At 43.0% G+C, this 18,266-nt stretch overlaps 1 protein-coding gene across 1 annotated transcript; it reads left to right on the forward strand.

Moving 5' to 3' along the window:
* Positions 1-649: 649 nt before the first annotated feature.
* Positions 650-16,960, forward strand: tnfaip8l1 (tumor necrosis factor, alpha-induced protein 8-like 1). Its single transcript, XM_035177271.2, has 3 exons — positions 650-949; positions 12,633-12,912; positions 14,523-16,960. The coding sequence occupies exons 2-3, from the start codon at positions 12,641-12,643 to the stop codon at positions 14,809-14,811; spliced, it is 561 nt and encodes a 186-aa protein (XP_035033162.1). The 5' UTR covers positions 650-949; positions 12,633-12,640; the 3' UTR covers positions 14,812-16,960.
* The last annotated feature ends 1,306 nt before the right edge of the window (positions 16,961-18,266 follow it).

Consider the following 18,266-nt stretch of genomic DNA (forward strand, 5'->3'; position numbering starts at 1 on the left):
AAACACACCTCTCTCTCTCACACACACACACACCCTCTCTCTCTCACACACACACCCACACACACCTCTCTCTCTCTCACACACATACCCAAACACACCCTCTCTCACACACACACACACACACCCTCTCTCTCTCTCTCACACACACACACACATACCCAAACACACCCTCTCTCTCTCACACACACACACACACACACCCCTCTCTCGCTCTCTCACACACACACACACACACACACACACCAGGTGCTCTGAAGGCTAATGAAGTGTTGGTAGATCACCACATGCACATTATGAAAACATCTCATTTTGTAAGTGTCCTGTAAATGGTCATGTGAGTCAGAAGAGAAAAAACATGTGTAATTCAACAGGTCCCTCTATCATCCCGTCCCGGACAGAAACACCGCTGCACACAGTTCCTGCTCATTGTTCCCACAGCACCGTTTCCTCCGGGACACTTCCTGCCCTGGGGACCGCGGAGTGGACCAGGATAATTACTGGAAACACTAAATGGGGGCTGGGAATGTGCTGGCTGTAAAACGCTCCTTTCTTCTCTGCCTGGCTTGATTGGGCCGGTGCCCCGCCCACCCGCTGCTCCCCCATTGGTCCGGACCTCCATCAATCCGGTGATCCGCCGGTCCCCCTCAAGTTTGAAACTTTTTTTTTTTTTCTACAAGTGGGGAGGACTCGAGTTACAACAAACTCTTGTAAGCGATCTGACCAGCGGGGCCGAGAGAGGAGAACACTGAATAATTCACACATCTGTGCCTGGGTCACGGCTGCGGAGCAGAAGGGGGACATTTTCTTCTTCTTAAAAAGCGACACCGCGAAGCAGAAAACATGCTGTGAAGCGACGTGTCCCTGCGCTGCCAGGATGAGGACTTGAGAGGTTTCCTCCGCATTAACTTGACATCTGTCTCCACACACCCCGCCGAGCCCAGACACCGAGGTGAGTCCGACATGTCGCCGGCGGTTTGTAACGCTCCGGCGGGTTTTAATGAAGCATCTGATCCACTGACAACAACCCACCACAGCTACTTCTCCTTGTCCCAGGCCCGAAGTCCCCTCACTGCCGAGTCTGTTTGACCCCTAAAACTTCACCCACACCCCTTTTATCCACGGTCGACCCACACATGAGAAGCTGGTGGGACTCGTATTTGTTTGTTGAGTCGGGTTCTCTCTCGGTACAGGCTGTGTTTTCCAGAGGAAGTGAGAGGAAGTAACGGTAAAGTCTGTTTCTTATCAGTTGGGACGAGATTCTGAGGATGAAGCAACAAACACGGTTCCAGTGTGTTTGGTGAGAGGCCATCACAGGCTGCCGTGACTGGTTATTCACCATGAAAACAGGTTTAGGAGGTTTTGGCTCAGTGTGACAGACACTTTCACAAGAACAATATTAACTGGCTGACTGATTAGTTTGGAGTTTGGACCCAATGTGGATTTTTTTTTAGGTCGATACCGATATTGGGGAGTTCAAAAAGTTCCGATATCAATATATAGAAATTGGCATTGATTCCCAAGATGTCGTCTTTAAGCTTTGATTACGTAAAATGTAATCGAGGCTTGATATTTTACTGTTTAGCCATATATATGTTAATTTAAATAACTATATATGAAAATGCTAATATTAACAACGTGAATTAAGAATATTAAAAAAAGACATAAAAGTTAAACATAAATGCACATCTTGTCTGCGTTGTTTGTACTGTAATATAAAAGTTTTCATATGAGCACGTAATTAACGCAGATATTGACCTCTCTGTGAAAGGGTGATATCGGCAGATTTTTATCGTCCATCTACTAAATCGGTCAGGCTTTGATTCAGTCACCTCAGGTACAAAGGTTATTCATATCACACAGGTTTTATTGGTTTTTGATAAGCATTGGACGTCTGGTCGGTCGGCACACCCACATGCGCCAATATCATCCAAATTCTACTGCTTTGGTCTGCGTTTGGTGAATGTCACAACTGCAATGAGACATTTGAACTCGCTGTTTGTCATTTCACATTCAAAGTTTTACCAAAATGTGTCCACCTTCCAGAATTTGGAAGCCACCCAGATATTATGTGGTTAATAAAGACAAATTATGTGCTACGTGTTGCATTGTATTGTACAAACTCTCCTCTGTTCACTATCTAACAAGAAACTGACGACTGATTAAATGGATTTGTCCCATCATGTTTAAACACTTAGTAATGCACTGCAAACCAAGACGGCAAAGGGGGAAGACGTATGTTTTGCAAACACTGATATGTTTTGTACACGTTGCTGTGTTTACGTTGTAAAGCTCCGCTCCAGAACAAGGCTGGAGTGTGGATGAATGGCGTCACTGTGCAGCCGGGGCTCTGGCAGGTCGTAGCACACATTATTATGCGCAGCCTCGACAGACATGCGGTCTGAATTATGGCCTTGGATTAAGAGTTGGTGTTTGCTGCTCTCCCGCGCATTAGCTGTGTCTGTGCTGAGATAATTTTGTGTTTTTGTTCATCCCACTCTGTTTTAGTTGCCATGGCTGCCTTTGTGTCTTTGTTGCAGTTGTTAGCATCAGATGAGAACTGTGAGCTGAGGCAAGGCCAAAATGAATATCGTGGAATAACTGAAGAACCTTTTTGTTGGAAATTGTTATAAGAAAATTTCCCTCCCAATTCTTATCCTGACATTCTTTTCGGCTTTTTGGCCTGTGACTTTTTTTTTTTTAAATGAAGGAATGTCTTTATCGTAAATTGAATATCTCAGAAAATAAACAATCTGAAGGTGCTGCCTTGAGCTTGTGATGAGCATATTTCACTGCTTTCTGACATTTTGTTGTATAAAAGATGAAGCGGTTCATTAACATGATAATCAATGATAGAAATATTAATTATCATATCCAGCCCGAACTGATCAAATTCGTGTGCATTGCTGTGGGCAGCATAAAAATGAAAGCGCACTACAGTGCAATGAGGTACAATTAAAGTCCATTTGTTTTAGATTTCATCCATGACTGGTTTTAATGATTATTTGCATTTCATCATTAATCATAGCTTTGTGCTTCACAATGCCTTCGTCATTGTGTCAGCACAATATGGTTCTGAAGACAATAAACACAAATATGCAATAGCTGCCCAGCAGGATTAGACAGAGCCTGATGAGCCTCATTTATGTGCTTTTCACTGTAACTGTATCGGTGCAGATCCCCTCCCCTGAGCTTCTCTTAGAAAAGGACAATACAGTCACGTTGCCAGACATTCCCCATGCCGTGCTATTAAGGGTAGAGCTTTAAATTGCAGCAGCAGTGCTCCAGACACTACTCCTGCTGCGGAGAATCCATGGTAACTCATTGACACGGCGAGAGAGGTGTTTGACCTGCTTCGACTAGGCTGCAAAGTTCAGCCACACACGCAGGTGGCCTCCAGTTTCCCTGGAAACCCAAAACACTCGGAGCATGTGGCCCTGTCTCAAAGAGCGGAGCCGCGTGACCTGCAAATATCACAGCATTGTTTGAAACGGAGAGAGCGAGGGGATGGTGTTATCTGCCAATAAACCGGACTCTATCGAGATCCCACTCGAGTCATATATTAGTCACAGTCATGTCCTCTCAGATCGGTCCCCCTCTGTTTTTCGCTGAGCTCCATCCCTGCTGTTCCTGCAGCCAGGCACACTGGTATTTGCAATTCCATTAACATTCTGAGTTAACAAATTATGCTCTTTGGGCTTGAAGTGAAGAAAATTTGTCATAATGTGCCCTGCTCTTATGGTGGCCTTAATTAAAATGTCATAGGCCCAGACATCAGTCATGGCTCAAGCACCAGTTAGCAGCTTGATTATGTCTTTCATTATTTTCAGTGCTGTTAAGATGCTAATTATATTGTAAATAAAGTGGTCAAAGTGAAGTCATGGCCTGGCCTTTTTTGTTATTTGTTCTTTATTAGTCTTTCTCTATTCACAGTTGTGTTATTTGAAGTCCGCTCAGTTGTAATGATGAAACAACTATCCACTTGTGAATTTCACTGCTAGAGCAAATGTTGTCAGTGTGTGTTGTGTTGGCCCTCAGGCAGCACAGCAGTGACTCTATTCCCAGCCTGATTACACATGCGTAACTCTGACTGATGTTCCTGAATGAACATTATCAGCTCAGCCACTGTATTGTACTGTATTTGCTGATATTCCATCTTTTATCCCTGGCCCACATTACCCCGGCTCAACCTGTTGCACTGTAGCACACTCCTCCTAGCCTGCGGTCTATTTTAGTCCAAATCGGCAGGCTGAATAATTTATCCACAATCCTTTATATGCTGATGTGTTAATTATTAATTGTTCAGTGGGCTCTGGCAGCTCTAAGAAAACTGTTAAAAAAGGGTAGGATGGGGCATGGTGTCTGAGAGAGAGGCACAGATTGCCTCCTCTCAGCGGACCCGCACACATCCTCACAGATGATGATGACTGTGTGGGAAGATGAGAACACGACAGCACATAAGCATCGTTTTAAAAATCGAGCGCATACGTGCATGTATGTAGTATATGTGCCCATATGTGTTATGCATCTGTTCTGGATGAAACATACAGCACTCATGTCGGAGCTACTGCACTAGATGAGTGCGGCCATTACACAAACTTCTACGCCTGCCATATATTGTCCAATTGTGAGCGCACACACAACGTTCCCGGCTCTGGCTCCGTTATTAGCAGTCAGCACCTCCTCTGTTATGCAACATCTCAAGAGAAGAGTGAGACGAACGCTCCAAAACTTGATGAAAGATGAAATTGGAGCATTCAGTTGTCCTGAAATCCTGCTGTTGATTCCCTAACAGTGGAGTGGTTCCAGTTGTACAGCTCGTTTGAGTGGTTGCATGTCCTCTCTGAACACAAAGCACGGATGTACCTTTTATATAACAGCCAGGACCGTCTATTGTTTCTCAAATCAGAGACGGATTATATCATGCAGCTGGGTAGCGTCTGTGGAGGAAGAACTTGTCTCATTCAAGATTTCCTGATAAGAATTCTATAATGACATCCGTAATAAAAAAAACATAGCCTTTCCTTTTCATTATTTTCAATCTATCCACTCTTGTCATTTTGTTTTTCTGGCAGCTGTTCAGTTTTGTTTGGCTTTTACTTTGATTGGCGTCAGGAAAGGGAAGACAGTTTTACCGTAGACTCTGTTTTCACACGTTGGCCGTGTTTTATTAGCATTTTACTTGTGGGAATTCTGCCAATAGGTGGCAAAGAAGTTGCTTTTGTTTTTAACTCTTGATCCTGGTTTTTGCATCATCATTTATTTGTACCACATCAGCGGTTAAGGTTAGGATAAGGGTTGTGGTTAGGTTAGGTCTTCAGGAAATGAGGGTTAGGGTTAGTAAGCCTATGTCAAGTCCACAAAAGTTACAATGTGTTTAGTGGTTTTAATCAGGTGAAGGACTTGGCTACATGTTTGGATGAATGATGCTACACAAATAAAGTTGTCTTGACTTAAGTCCATAACCGTCACATCACTGTAGCCGTGTCCCAATTAAGGAGCTGCCTCCTTCAGGGGACATGGTCTGCGCAGCCCCATGGTCTTTTGACATGTCTTTCGTTAGCTGTTCGGTTGAGTTGAGGCATTATCTCTTTTTCATCGGAGAGCAATGAATCCTGGGATAGGTTGACTCCAGAAGGATCCACTCATTGGAGCATTTGTTCCTCCTGGGTTGGATGGACACATTTGGAGGAGCCCTCGGAATGGGGCAGTCTAGTCGCACCGCTGTTACTCATTTGGTCTTCAAACGCAGCCTGAATTGAGACACAGCTTGTGTGACACTTGTTCATTTTTAGCATCATGTCAGAGTGGTGTCGATTTGATTCTGTATGTGATGGTCCGATTGTTTTGTCTTAATTTTGCTCAATACAAATTCAGTTCAATACAACAACTCCACTTCTACTGAACTTCAAATTTAGCATGAAATTTACTTAGAAACGATGGTCCACCAACAAAAACTTGGCAACTGCAGTATTTTGAAAATGAATTCACAATATTTCAAGCAAAAATATAAAATCTTCTAGTTCCAGCTTTTCAAATGTCAGGTTTTGCTTCTGTCATGTGTTGACCTGATAATAAACTGAATATCTTTTTTGTTTGTATCTGTGGCGTCAAAATAATTTTTGACGCCACTTTGATTTTTGACGACTATTTGACTATTAAATTATTCTATTCATGGCATTTTGCATGTGTTGGACAGTAGCAGGAAACAGCAGGAGAGAGGCCATGGGGAGGGATAGAGAGGGGAGAGACAGATGGTAAAGGTCATCGGCTGGACTCCAATTGGGGGCGTCTCAGGTATATGTCTTGGACATCTGGGTCGCCAAGGTGGATGCTTTTGAAGATGAGAGAGAAAGAAAGAAAGAAAGAAAGAAAGAAAGAAAGAAAGAAAGAAAGAAAGAAAGAAAGAAAGAAAGGAAAAAATATAAATAAGGCATCTAAATATCGACACGTCATTGTGAGTACACAGCAGAACACAGAGCTGTTGACAGTAATTGGCTCTGTCCCTGTAGCAGTGAAGCTTTTCTCTGCCGTCTCTTTCAGGGTCACAGTGTCCTGGTCCATGTGGCCAGTGATCCCCGAAGAGCAGAAAAGTCGTGACACTTTCTGCTGCCATCAACCAATCACTTATAGGATGAAGTGTCATGGAAAGTTCTGCACTCTCTGCCAAAGCTTTTTAGCAATTTGTGGTGTCCGGGCACTGTAGAAACACACTTGTTATTAGTTTTCTCTTTGTGCTGCTTGTTATCAGTAGGCACTGAGCTGTGTATATTGGCACCAGGTATTAGAGTGGGGATATTTCGGGCATGGTGGCCTCTTCCTCCTCATGAGGTGTGATGGCATCATTCGGAGTGGGGTGATTCAAAGTTTGGCCTTTTCCCACATGTCACACCTCAGCTTTAGTTTGACTGACAAATGAGTAGACTGGATGTAGACACCCCAACTGGATCTTGCTCAATGCCACGTTCACATCATGTTGGATTTCTCCTGAATATAAGCAGCCGAAAGTCCCAAACATGTTGATATGAAATGGAATGTGTGGAATGTCAGTGTTGACGACAGCTTCCCCTCTTGGCTTTATGAAATGCAGCAAGTTTACCACTTCTGAATGTCACTGAAACAAATCCTATTACTGAAAGAGTTGATAGGTCAATCAAAATCAATTAATGTTACATTTTAATTTTGAACCTTTGTGTTCTGGACTGGTATTTGGACAAACCAAGCATTTATTTCAAAGTCTTGAGCTCCAACATATTATGACACTATTTTCACTACATCTTTCGGGATTTAGATTTTCTTTGACTTGAAAATAAAGTCAAGACCCTCGCTTATAGTGTTGGTATGAACATGAGTTATGAGCAGTCCAGCTAAACATTGTTTTATCCCTGTCAGATTGTTTTGTTTAAAAGCAATATTTCAACATTTTGGGAAACATGCTGATTCACTTTCTTGCTTCAGATGAGAAACTACACAGATGCCACTATCATATTTGTCAAGCAAATATAAGGTTACAGTCAGCAGCTGGCTGGCTGCACTTTGGTGCCATCACTGCTCCCAGCAGAGAAATAGTCTGTCGTAAACCACATCAGTTTGTGTGCAGGGTCAAACAAATGAGGCATAATGTTTAAATTATTCAGCTACAGAGGTGCTGCTAGTTGAATTACTGTTACCTCCAGAGCAGAGGAGTTGTTTCCAGTTTTTGTGCTAAGCTAAGCAAATAAGTGAGTTTCCCCAAATTAGATTCCTGAACAGATTTTGAGCAACACAAATTTCCCAAGAAATAAATCTAATGTTAAAGACACATCTCATCCGTTGAACCTATAAACAATCCACAGGTTGAAAACCACTCAGTTAAAGTAATGATTAAACCATAAAAGAAACAATTAACAGTTTAATCATTAATGGAAATAGCCCTATTTGCAGGCTTGATGTACATTAATTGGTAATATGTATTTTTAAAAAGTGATTGTTCAATGATGGGGGCTCATAAGTAAATGTATTTTAAATAGGGTCATTAGTGGCAAATTAGTTGTACAATGTGTTTCAGTTTTCAGATGTATTGCAGACCTTATCCACTGCATCAGTCTCAAAGGTTTTAGAATATAATGGCATCTAGTAGTAATCCCTCTCTTTCCCCAAATGCACATCAGCTTTACCTGCCTTTAAGTCCAAAGAGGCAGAACAAATGAAACCTGGATAGGGAAGGACCTACCAGCTTCACCTGACCCTGCTTCAATAATCCTCGTAAACATTTGGGTTACTTCCTTATCACCTCAGCGTCTTTATACGATTCCCCCCCCCCGAGTGTCACAGGCCCTCTGCACCTGCAAGAGGTCGAGAGAATTACCAAGCCTCCCTCACTGTCACGAGGCATCCACACAACACTGCGTAGGGTCTGGTTTCATTTTCCACCGAGTCAAGTCTGCGCAGCTTTTGCACACTTGTCTTTGTGAGTGAATCTATGCTGGCTTGTTTTGAGCGAATTGATGAGATTGTAGCTTGTCTGCTGTAATTATGTGGAGGAGCTGTTGGCTGCCACAGCCTGTCTTTGTTTTCCATTTCATTTTCAGCTGCTCGTAAAAGCGGGGGCCTATCAGTAATGTGTAGGCATACATGTGTGCGGGTGTGCAGATGCTGTGCGTGCTGTGGTGGCTGCGGCTTGTGTGGTTTTGCAGCGACACAGCAGAGTGAGCCGCTGTCATGTCTTGTTCTGCCTTGAATCCGTTAAAGGTTTCCCTCTATAAATACTATGGAGATGCTGTGTCAGGGTTGGCCAGACGGTCCCTGGGCACCGGACTGCACAGGCTTTTTAGATTTGGCACTAAGCACTCAAATGCTGCAAAGTCACCAAAAAAAAAGAAAAAATGATTCCATGATCAAAAAACCTTTCATCACTCGGAGCACTTGTCCCTTAAGGACCCTTTTTTTTTCGGGAAGCCTTTATATTTCTTGCCATGGGGAGTTTGAGGGGGGGGGAGCGAAGGCCATAGTAAGGATCCCCCTCTCTCCTGAAGATAAGAGCCAGGGGTCTTTAATATCACTCTGCAGCTCAAAGTGAAATATCAGACAGACAAGTGTAACCACGTTTAACGTGTTTGTTTTCATGGATATGAAAGACAATCACTCCTCCCTTTTTATTCATCCGCAGCTGACAGCTATGATGGCTCCGGTCCCCAGCGAGAGTGGAATTTAATGAGCACTATGAAATCGCCCTCCAATCTGAGAAAGAAGTTGCTTTTCTTAATGTGCCCATTATCCATTTTGCACTTTTTAAAAAACCCCCGTACATCCATCAGCAGAGGTGTGGGGAGGGAGGGAGCTATATGCAGACGTTCTCGAAGTGTTTCTGTGAGCGATTCTCCTCTGGAGGACCATTGTGATTAGAGGGTGACAGCAGGACTAAGTGATTGTTTTCAGTCGCCCCTCACATAGAGATATATCTCAAGCTCTGTTTGTGGTGTTCTTTTCTGTCCGATCATTAGTGTCTTTCTCCTTGTAATGCATTTCACACACGTTGCATCAGGGGATCAAGATTTTCTGTAAGTGCAAATGGCAAGTTTACGATCATGGGCACAGGCCCACAGAAACGCTCCAGCTTCTGCAACGAGAGAGAGAGAGAGACAGAGAGAGAGAGTGAGAGGGAGAGAGAGAGAGAGAGAGAGAGAGAGAGAGAGAGAGAGAGAGAGAGAGAGAGAGAGAGAGAGAGAGAGAGAGAGAGAGAGAGAGAGAGAGAGAGAGAGAGAGAGAGAGAACCTAGATTCAGCATTAAACAGTGTATAAATGACCTCTCATTCAGCCACCTACATCCTCCTGGTATCTCAGGATTGATGTTTCACACACACACACACTCTCCTCTTTTTTTCTCCTCTCTATCTCTGTGCCTTTGCTCTCCCTCTCCCCATGTGTCTCCTCCTTGGGAAGCGTCCTGCTGACACTCTCTCTAAGGAGTCTTATTGATATTCTTGGAGAGGCATTGCAGTGAGAGAGCGAGGGGGAGAGGGGAATGAAAGTCACAGACGTTTGCTGCCTTCTAGTACCAACAACTGTAAAAATCACAAGTCACCCAGCAGGAATATGTCACCACTCATTTTGTCTGCCTCACTAATAGCATTTCGCCTGCTTCAGATTTGTTTATTGTTCCCCAGCCCGTGGATAGGCAATTTGCCAATCACATAGATTCTCAGTTTAGCTTCAGGGTGGCTTCCATGTGGATTAAGATTAATTCCCCATTGTGATATGAATGGAACAATTTGCTTGAATATAATTGCATTGTTTTCACCGTGGCAGCCACCCATTAGGCTACATTTAGTGTTATAGTGAGAGGGAGGAAATAGGGTCGGACCGTTGAGTCTTGTTTTTTATCTTCATCATTTCCTGAGGTGAAGAAGTGTTTTACACGTTTGCCCATGCATTTCCTTGATTACTTGCAATCATCACAGTAAGGCTAGGTTATCATATTTCATATTGGTCCCTATGGATTTAGATAATGGACTAAGATTGGGCTTACAAATGAATTCTCAAATATAGGATCTTCTCTAAAAACAAGCAGTTATATGGAAACCTTCACTAAAATGGGAAAATTATCATTTAAAATAGACATTGGCAAGAAGAACAAAGGAAAAAAGCGAGTGACACATTTTGGGAGGGAACATCCGATAAATCATGACGCATTATGTATTTGAATCTGAAGGAGTGTTAAGTTCCTCTTTGGACTCTGACTTGGACCAGTCCTGCTTCCTGTTTTCTGTACATTAGCCTTGTTGTTGTCATGTGAAACTGTGTCAGTGTGTTTATAACTGTGGGCTGATCTTTTCGTATCATTTTACGCGACTAGTTGGAAAGAAATCAAATCTAAACCCTGAGCTGAAGAGACTGTATGTGTATACTTGTAATTGTCAACAATTCTGCAATTTCTCTAGGCTTAAATAGAGTTTGACCAATTTATCGGTTCGCTGATATGCGCCAACATGAAAACTTTGATAATGCTAATAACTGCAGGAATAGTAGCTAATGTTTACCATGTTCATTGTGTTAGTTTTGCATTCAAACACTTAAATTAGCCCTAAACACAAAGAACACAGCTTTGCAGGAATTCGGCCATATACTGCTAAGTATTGGACAAATTAGTTTTAGATAAAAAACATTCATCCTCTGGGGGATCAGGAAATTTCTACAGTATTTCAACCCCCGTGGTGGCGCTAGAGGAAACGTTAGGGGATCATATAACCGTACCTACTTTTGTGCCTGTCCAACAAGTAAAAATTGATATGTATGACACAGGTGAAAACTTTGATGTGATTGTGGCACTCGAACAAAAGTCAGAGGATCACCACAGTCATTGTAATTCATCCTGTCGAGACCTTGAATATCTGCAGCCGAATATTATTGTTTTCCGTTGCCCGCCGACTCTCCTCTACTCCCGGGTTATCTGCGGAGATATGTGAAGGTGAAAGAGGGAGCGCACGGGAAAGTAGATTTGTTTTATTTTTCAATAACGCAGTACAAACCCGTAGAAGTGACCTGCAGAGTGCATTGAGATGCAGCTGATGAAATTATGTGGTGTGCTGCAGACCCCCCCCCCCCTAGCCTATTTATGAGCCTCCATCATGGGCGCAGCTTTTCAGTGAGTCACACTCCGCTTTGTAACACAATCATCAACACACAAACATCAACACACAGTCGAAAGCGGCATCATACATAAATCAAGCGAGGACGCGTGCCATGAATGAGTTGACACCGTCTGTCTGCTGCTGACTTTCACACACGCACATGCACAGACACGCACACATGCACACAAACACAACTTGCTCACTGACTGCATCCTGATTATTGGAGTCCAGACTCCAGATCACATTGTCTGCTTTTGTGCGTGTGCTCGGTCTGTAACTTGACTTCACTCCTACACACATTATGACACATTCTTCACCAACTACCTCGTACACGCTCGAAGCCAGAGGGTTGCTGGGACTAATTTGACAGCTGCCACGGCTCATTATCTGATAAAGGGGACAGCTCTTGGCCCTGCAGTTTAAACAGTATTAGTGTAGATGCTATTTGCAATAACCTTACACATTGCCTGCTGTCAGGGTAATATGTTTGACCCTCTTTTGCTTTCACGATGAGAAGGTTTAAGCAGACTTCTAAGGGAGGCTAACTTCCTTTCATTTCTAGTTTTATGTCAAATATAGGACACCGGCGAACAAACACATTTTCACACATCCTTTCACGAGGTTTCTGCAGAAAGAAACTAGAACGGCACTCTGCAGAGCGCATTCCTCTGCCATGGCCCAGCAGTCCCCTTATATTCAATCAGCTGCAACAAATTGCATACACTTACGGATATCAGTCCCCTCAATAAAGATTTTCTTCATCCAAGATCGATGCATCATTCCCTGGAAATCTGGAAAAAAAAAACCCACACACACCTTTGTCTGGATCCACGCCAAAATGTTTGGGTTCTCTCTTTGTTTATGCTCCACCCTTCCACCAAGTTCTGTTGAAATCTTTTGAGTAGTTTTTGCATAATCATACGGACAAACAAACAAATGTCTTATCAGCTGTCAATTGTCATAGATCACAATCATTGACTGCTTTCTCTTTTTTCCCCTCCCTATCTCTGTCTCATCTTGACCCAGACCTGACAATGGACTCCTTCAGCACCAAGAGCTTGGCCCTGCAGGCGCAGAAGAAGCTGATGAGCAAGATGGCCACCAAGAGCATGGCCAGCCTCTTCATTGACGACACCAGCAGCGAAGTGCTGGACGAGCTGTACCGCGTCACCAAGGAGTACACCCGAAACCGCAAGGAGTCCCAGAAGATCATCAAGAACCTGATCAAGATGGTGGTGAAGCTGGGGGTTCTCTATAGAAACAACCAATTCAACGGCGAGGAGCTGATCCTAGTGGACAACTTCAGGTAGGCAGGATTCTGATACAACAACAACCTTGTAGAAACCTGAGGATTTTCTATTGCTCCACAAAATTTGAAGCAGATTAAAACCATTTGAGAGCTTAAACCTTTGGCTTGTATTGTAAAACCATTGTATTTACCCTGGAAGCGGTCAGTCTTTACCCTTGGCCTGCAGTGATTCTGGCTCTTGCTCATGGAAATCCTCCTCTTCAAACATCTCTCTCACTCACTGAGCCTGCTGGCAGCTCAGCGGGCATGTCAGAGTATGTGTCTGAATCTTTTGAGTTGTCGTCATTGTTGTTTTCATACAAATAACTGCTGTACTCAGCTTCAGCAGTGTTTCCCTCACTCATGTCATAAACCTTTGTTTGATCTGTGACTTTTTCTGTGGGCTGAGACGACTGAAATAATTAGCAAATGGCATTTCCCATAACCGACATGAGTTTCAGTGAATTACAATCTATTTGATCAGTCATTTTCTTAAAAATAACCTCATCATATAAAACTTGTACGTATGTTTCATCAGGTTATAATGGGAGAAGCACACGGACGTTGGTCTGATCTTAATGTTCGAGCTCTGTCAAAATTCCCGAACTCAACCTATCAACACCTGTGAAGCTCAGTTACATGACAATAAGACAGGAAGTCTTAGCGCCCAGCTGTTGTTTGTCAGGAAATGGTTAAAGTACATAACTTCCTTTTTAAAACAATTCGTTTTTTATCAACATCAATTGCAGAGCTTGTATTGTTTTCACCATCTGTGCTTGTGTGTTTGTCATCATGGCAAAGGAACCCTTGCCCCCCCCCACACACACACTTTACGCCACTGGCCCACATTGGTGGGCCAGTGGCATAAAGTCATGGATCAATGTATCTCAGTTTGGATCATTCTCATCCTCTCCTTTCACCTTTGATACATTAGAGTGGCTGATCCAACGTGTTTTTTTTGCACTATTCCGGTTTGCACTACTCTCATTCTATTTAATCCTGTGAAAACTAACAATTCCATTTGTCTAGCTTTGTTTTGTGTTTTGCTAATTGACGAATGTTCGTGCGCGAATATGTTAAAGTAAAATGTTGAACATGGCATACATCCCCTACTAAATATTAGCATGTTAGTGTGTCTGTAAGTTTGCTGGCATGAACACGAGCCTCTAACTTAAAGTCTTGTTAGCTTTCCTTTAGTGTACAAATTAAACTAAAAAGACTTTATTTCCTTTTAATCAATCTAAACTAATTTCTTTAAAGAAATTTTAACTTTAAAGTGGTTCCAATGAAAAGTTACTACAAGATGATTAAATGTAAAATTGTGTGTCAGAAGGTCGTGATCATTGTTGCCTGCTGATGGAAGCAAATTAAGTAGGTTGACTTTTACATCAGTTTAAATATCATCCACTGAAACAATAAAACTCAGCTTGGTGGTTGTATTAGCATGGAGATGTATGGCTGTGAAGAACAATACTATAAGTGATATATGGGGGGTAGTAAAACTTTTGCAAAGAAAATCACAAGACAGCACTTTCTATTTTTACTTGCGTCTGCTGCTCCAGTCAGAATTAGAAACTGACAGCCTCTCCTCTCCTCTCTCTCTCTCTCTCTCTCTTCTCGTCTCACAGGAAGAAAGTCCACACTCTGGCCATGACGGCGGTCAGCTTCCACCAGATAGAGTTCACCTTTGACCGCCGCGTCATGAGCGCCATCTTGAATGAGTGTCGCGAGCTTCTGCACCAGGCCATCAAACGCCACCTGACAGCCAAGAGCCACTCGAGAGTCAACCACGTCTTCAATCACTTTGCCGACTGCGACTTCCTGGCCGCTCTCTACGGGCCCTCGGAGGTTTACCGCGCCCACCTGCAGAGGATCTGCAACGGCGTCAACAAGATGCTCGACGACGGGAACCTCTGACCCCCCCCCCCGTTTGCCTCGTCTTCAGGCACCTTAACCTCCAGTCGCCCTTCATGTATCATCTTGTAGGGGTTTTTTTTCTAAGGTGACAATCGTGAACATTTTTCTTCTTCCATTTGTTGAGTTTGTGTTTGCGTGTCTTTCACATATTACTGTAACACTGACATTTTCTCTGCTAGTTAGACCAAAGTCTGTTTTTCTTTCTTTTTTTTTATCTCGTCTGACTTTCTGTTATTTTACAGTAAACAAAACCCAGCATTTTTCTCTTTGTTTTAAATGAATGTAAAACTTCATGCTCTTCAGTATATTCAGGGGTAGGAGCCTTGACAACTGTGCCTTGAACATTTTTTTTCCTTCATTCCAAGGGCACTGCGTTGGCGCTCTGACATAATCAAAAAGACACGAATTCAGGCACAGGCCTCCAGTTATATCTCTGTTTGGTGCCTTTTTAATGGACGACAATGTTTCCGGGTGTAACAGAGGAGGAAAGAATGAGTTTCCATCTTTTCTAAATACCCAAGGAAATAACGTATTTCTTTTTTTGTTTTGTTTTTGTGTTTTTCGAAAAAAGTAGTATTGCACTCAATCCTGAAGAAGCGCTGTACTGTACTGTACTTTTCCTGCAACAGTGAGACCATGTGAAGCATGGCGGTCGAGTAATCCTGCTTAGGCTGCATTTTGAAGCTCTCACCATCATGCACTGTACTCCACTCTGTAAGAGAGGCTCGGCTTGTGTTTAGAAGGCACCCATAAACCCAGTTTTCCCTTTAACGGTCTGGTTTATAGCCGCCACAACAAAGATGAAGGATTTGGGTCATAAGGGGACCACAAACGCGAAGGAATTTGATTGTTCTGTGTATTGCTGATTGTCCCAGCGCTGACTCGAGCGTCTCATTGACTGTGCACTCATCATCACTTCCTGAGCGCCAGATGCAAAGATTGCTCTGGCATTATTTTATCATATGGGGGGAAAAATCTGTCAAATAATGGACGTTGTTGCACCGGGGTCAGCTGCGTTGTGTTGCCTCGGGTTTATCCTAAAAACTCTGGTGTGAAATCGGACAGATATGAACTAGAAAGACTCCCCATGCAGCTCGGTGTCTGTGGACAGGGCCGGACCTAGTTATTAGAGCAGAGACAAACACAGTACATGATTGTACTCTCCCTCTGCAATTATAGCTCCCGGCTCTGGGGTTGTATAATGGCCTGCAGCCTGCCTACGTCGACTAGTCACTCCATTTCCTCACATGGCAGCGTTCATGTTTTGTTATGGATGTAACCATCTCTTTTTGCATGATGCAAATCCTTTTAATGGACTAAAAGCTGTTGTGTTTCTTCCTTATGACGGAACATTTCACACAACCTTACATAATAGCCATCTTTCTGTCTCTTTTTTTTTGTTTTTTTTTGTGTGTTTGTATCACTGAGCCTGACTTGGAGCCTGTTTTGTGCTGCGGCCTCATTTTGTATTCTGTGTGTGTGTGTGTGTGTGTGTTTGTGTGCATACCTGTGAGAGAATTGGAAATTGAGCTGTGTAATAAGCGCTGTGCTTCTCCAGATAGGTTTGCTGAAACTTGTACTTCATCCACAGCGGCTCTGCCAAAGATAAGGTGACTGATGCAACTCAAAATGCAGCCTTCATTTTTATTTCCCCCTCAGAGGAACACTTCAGACAACAGTATGCACTTGATACCTAAAACCCTGCTAATGGTGATTAATGAAGACAAAGGTGATTTCTGTTCTGTTTTTTTTTAAATTCTTACACGACTTCCCTGAGTTTCTTCTTGTTTGTTAAATCGGACTGAGGCTTTGACATAAATCCTTTTCTTTAAGTCCCTGAGAACCGGTGACTTTAATTGTCTTTTGGATGCCATTTTCTCCAATCCCTCCACATCTCAGGGTTAAGTTTAAATCTCCCTAGTTTCAAAATCCACCACGATTGAAAGATTAGGAACCTCTGCCGAAGCCTCAACTCTTTTTTTTTTTTTTTTACTAAAGCCCTCAAATGAAGCATATGTTTCATGTTGCGTTTTGACTATTGAGGATTGTGAAATGTTTGTATTTTCGCTCATGTACATATCATTGTTTTTGTGTCTCTGTATTGTATCCAGACACGACAAATATAATACAATCTACTTTTTTAAAACAATACATTTCTTGTCTTTTTTTTTGTGTGTGTCTTCCCATTGGTACGTCGGATGTTGGAAATTTTCCAGCCCGATCAGAAGAGTAATCTGACGAAAGTCTGACCTGGATTTACTCGGCCAAATCCCTTCCTCCCTCTCCCAGCATTGTTAGGAAGTCATGAAAGCAAACACACAAAACCCCCATCGGACGGACAAACAATTCAAAGTTTAGGTCATTTCTTTCCGCTGGCCCACACTGCGGGTCAGAGGTATAACAGGAAGCCGGGTAGCCAGGAATACTTTTTGCTTCTGTTTTTGGAAACTTGAACATTCAGCTCGGCCTGCAGCTCAAGCTTAGCATGAGTAATACTCGTGAATTCAGTTTGAGTTTAATCTTTGACTCTAGAATGATAATTTGGCCTGTAGCTCATCTGCAGGGAGGCTAGCAAACTTGAAAGGCTACTGCAGCAGCAAGTGCCCAATTATCCTCCAATGGTCATTACAACATGTATTTCTTTTATTTAAGGAAATGCACTGGTGAGTTGAGAGAGTTAAGACTCAGATGTGACGCATGTTTTCTCTGTGCACTTCCACCTCTTCTCATGTCAAATAAAGTAAAATCACCCTGACATCCACTTTGCTGTGTCTGTATTGTAGTTGTGCAGGCGCTGAAATTGTTTGATTTGTGCGGCTAAAGTTGAAATTTATTATTTTTGATTACTTTCCTCTCCGTCTGTGCGTCTCAAACACTTTAAGAAAATAAAAATGATTGTCACGACTTGATTATCAGTGGATGTGACTGAGGGCTCTAATACATTTCGTTGAAGCTAGCTTTCACTGGGGCATAATTATCATTTCTACATAATGAAGTGACTACAGAGGAGCCGCCCTGCATCCTAAGGAGGAGGGCGTTGAAAAGATGGAAGCGTGCTGAGGAGCCATTACTCTTTCCACTCATGTTCCGAGCGCAGATCACCGAGTTATTTGTGCTGCAGACTTCAAACCTGAAGCAAACAAAAGTTGAGCAGAGCTGCTGCGGCGTACTTCTCTGTAGGATCAAATATGACAAAGGGATGATTCTCCTGCTCGGCTGTGTACACGTACAACCCCGCAACAAAAGGACAAACCGAGCCTGGGTGTTTCACGCTCTATCACCGCAAGGATACAGACAGTTAGTTTTGGCATAATGCTGCTAAGTCTGGCCGCCTGTCAACATGGGCTCAAACACCCTAATGTTTGAGTTCTGGGTGGTGCAACAAAACAAATCACACAGCATTGTGTTCAAACAACAGGCAATATATTCTGGTCTCATACAACATCCCACACAGT

The sequence above is a fragment of the Hippoglossus stenolepis genome, chromosome 14 (assembly GCF_022539355.2).
Source record: "Hippoglossus stenolepis isolate QCI-W04-F060 chromosome 14, HSTE1.2, whole genome shotgun sequence".
NCBI lineage: Eukaryota > Metazoa > Chordata > Actinopteri > Pleuronectiformes > Pleuronectidae > Hippoglossus > Hippoglossus stenolepis.

Excerpts from the sequence above, each read along its gene's own strand:
- tnfaip8l1 (XM_035177271.2), top strand. The coding sequence starts at position 12,641 with ATGGACTCCTTCAGCACCAAGAGCTTGGCCCTGCAGGCGCAGAAGAAG. Across the intron at positions 12,913-14,522 it reads ATCCTAGTGGACAACTTCAG|GAAGAAAGTCCACACTCTGG; the intron begins GTAGGCAGGATT and ends CTCGTCTCACAG.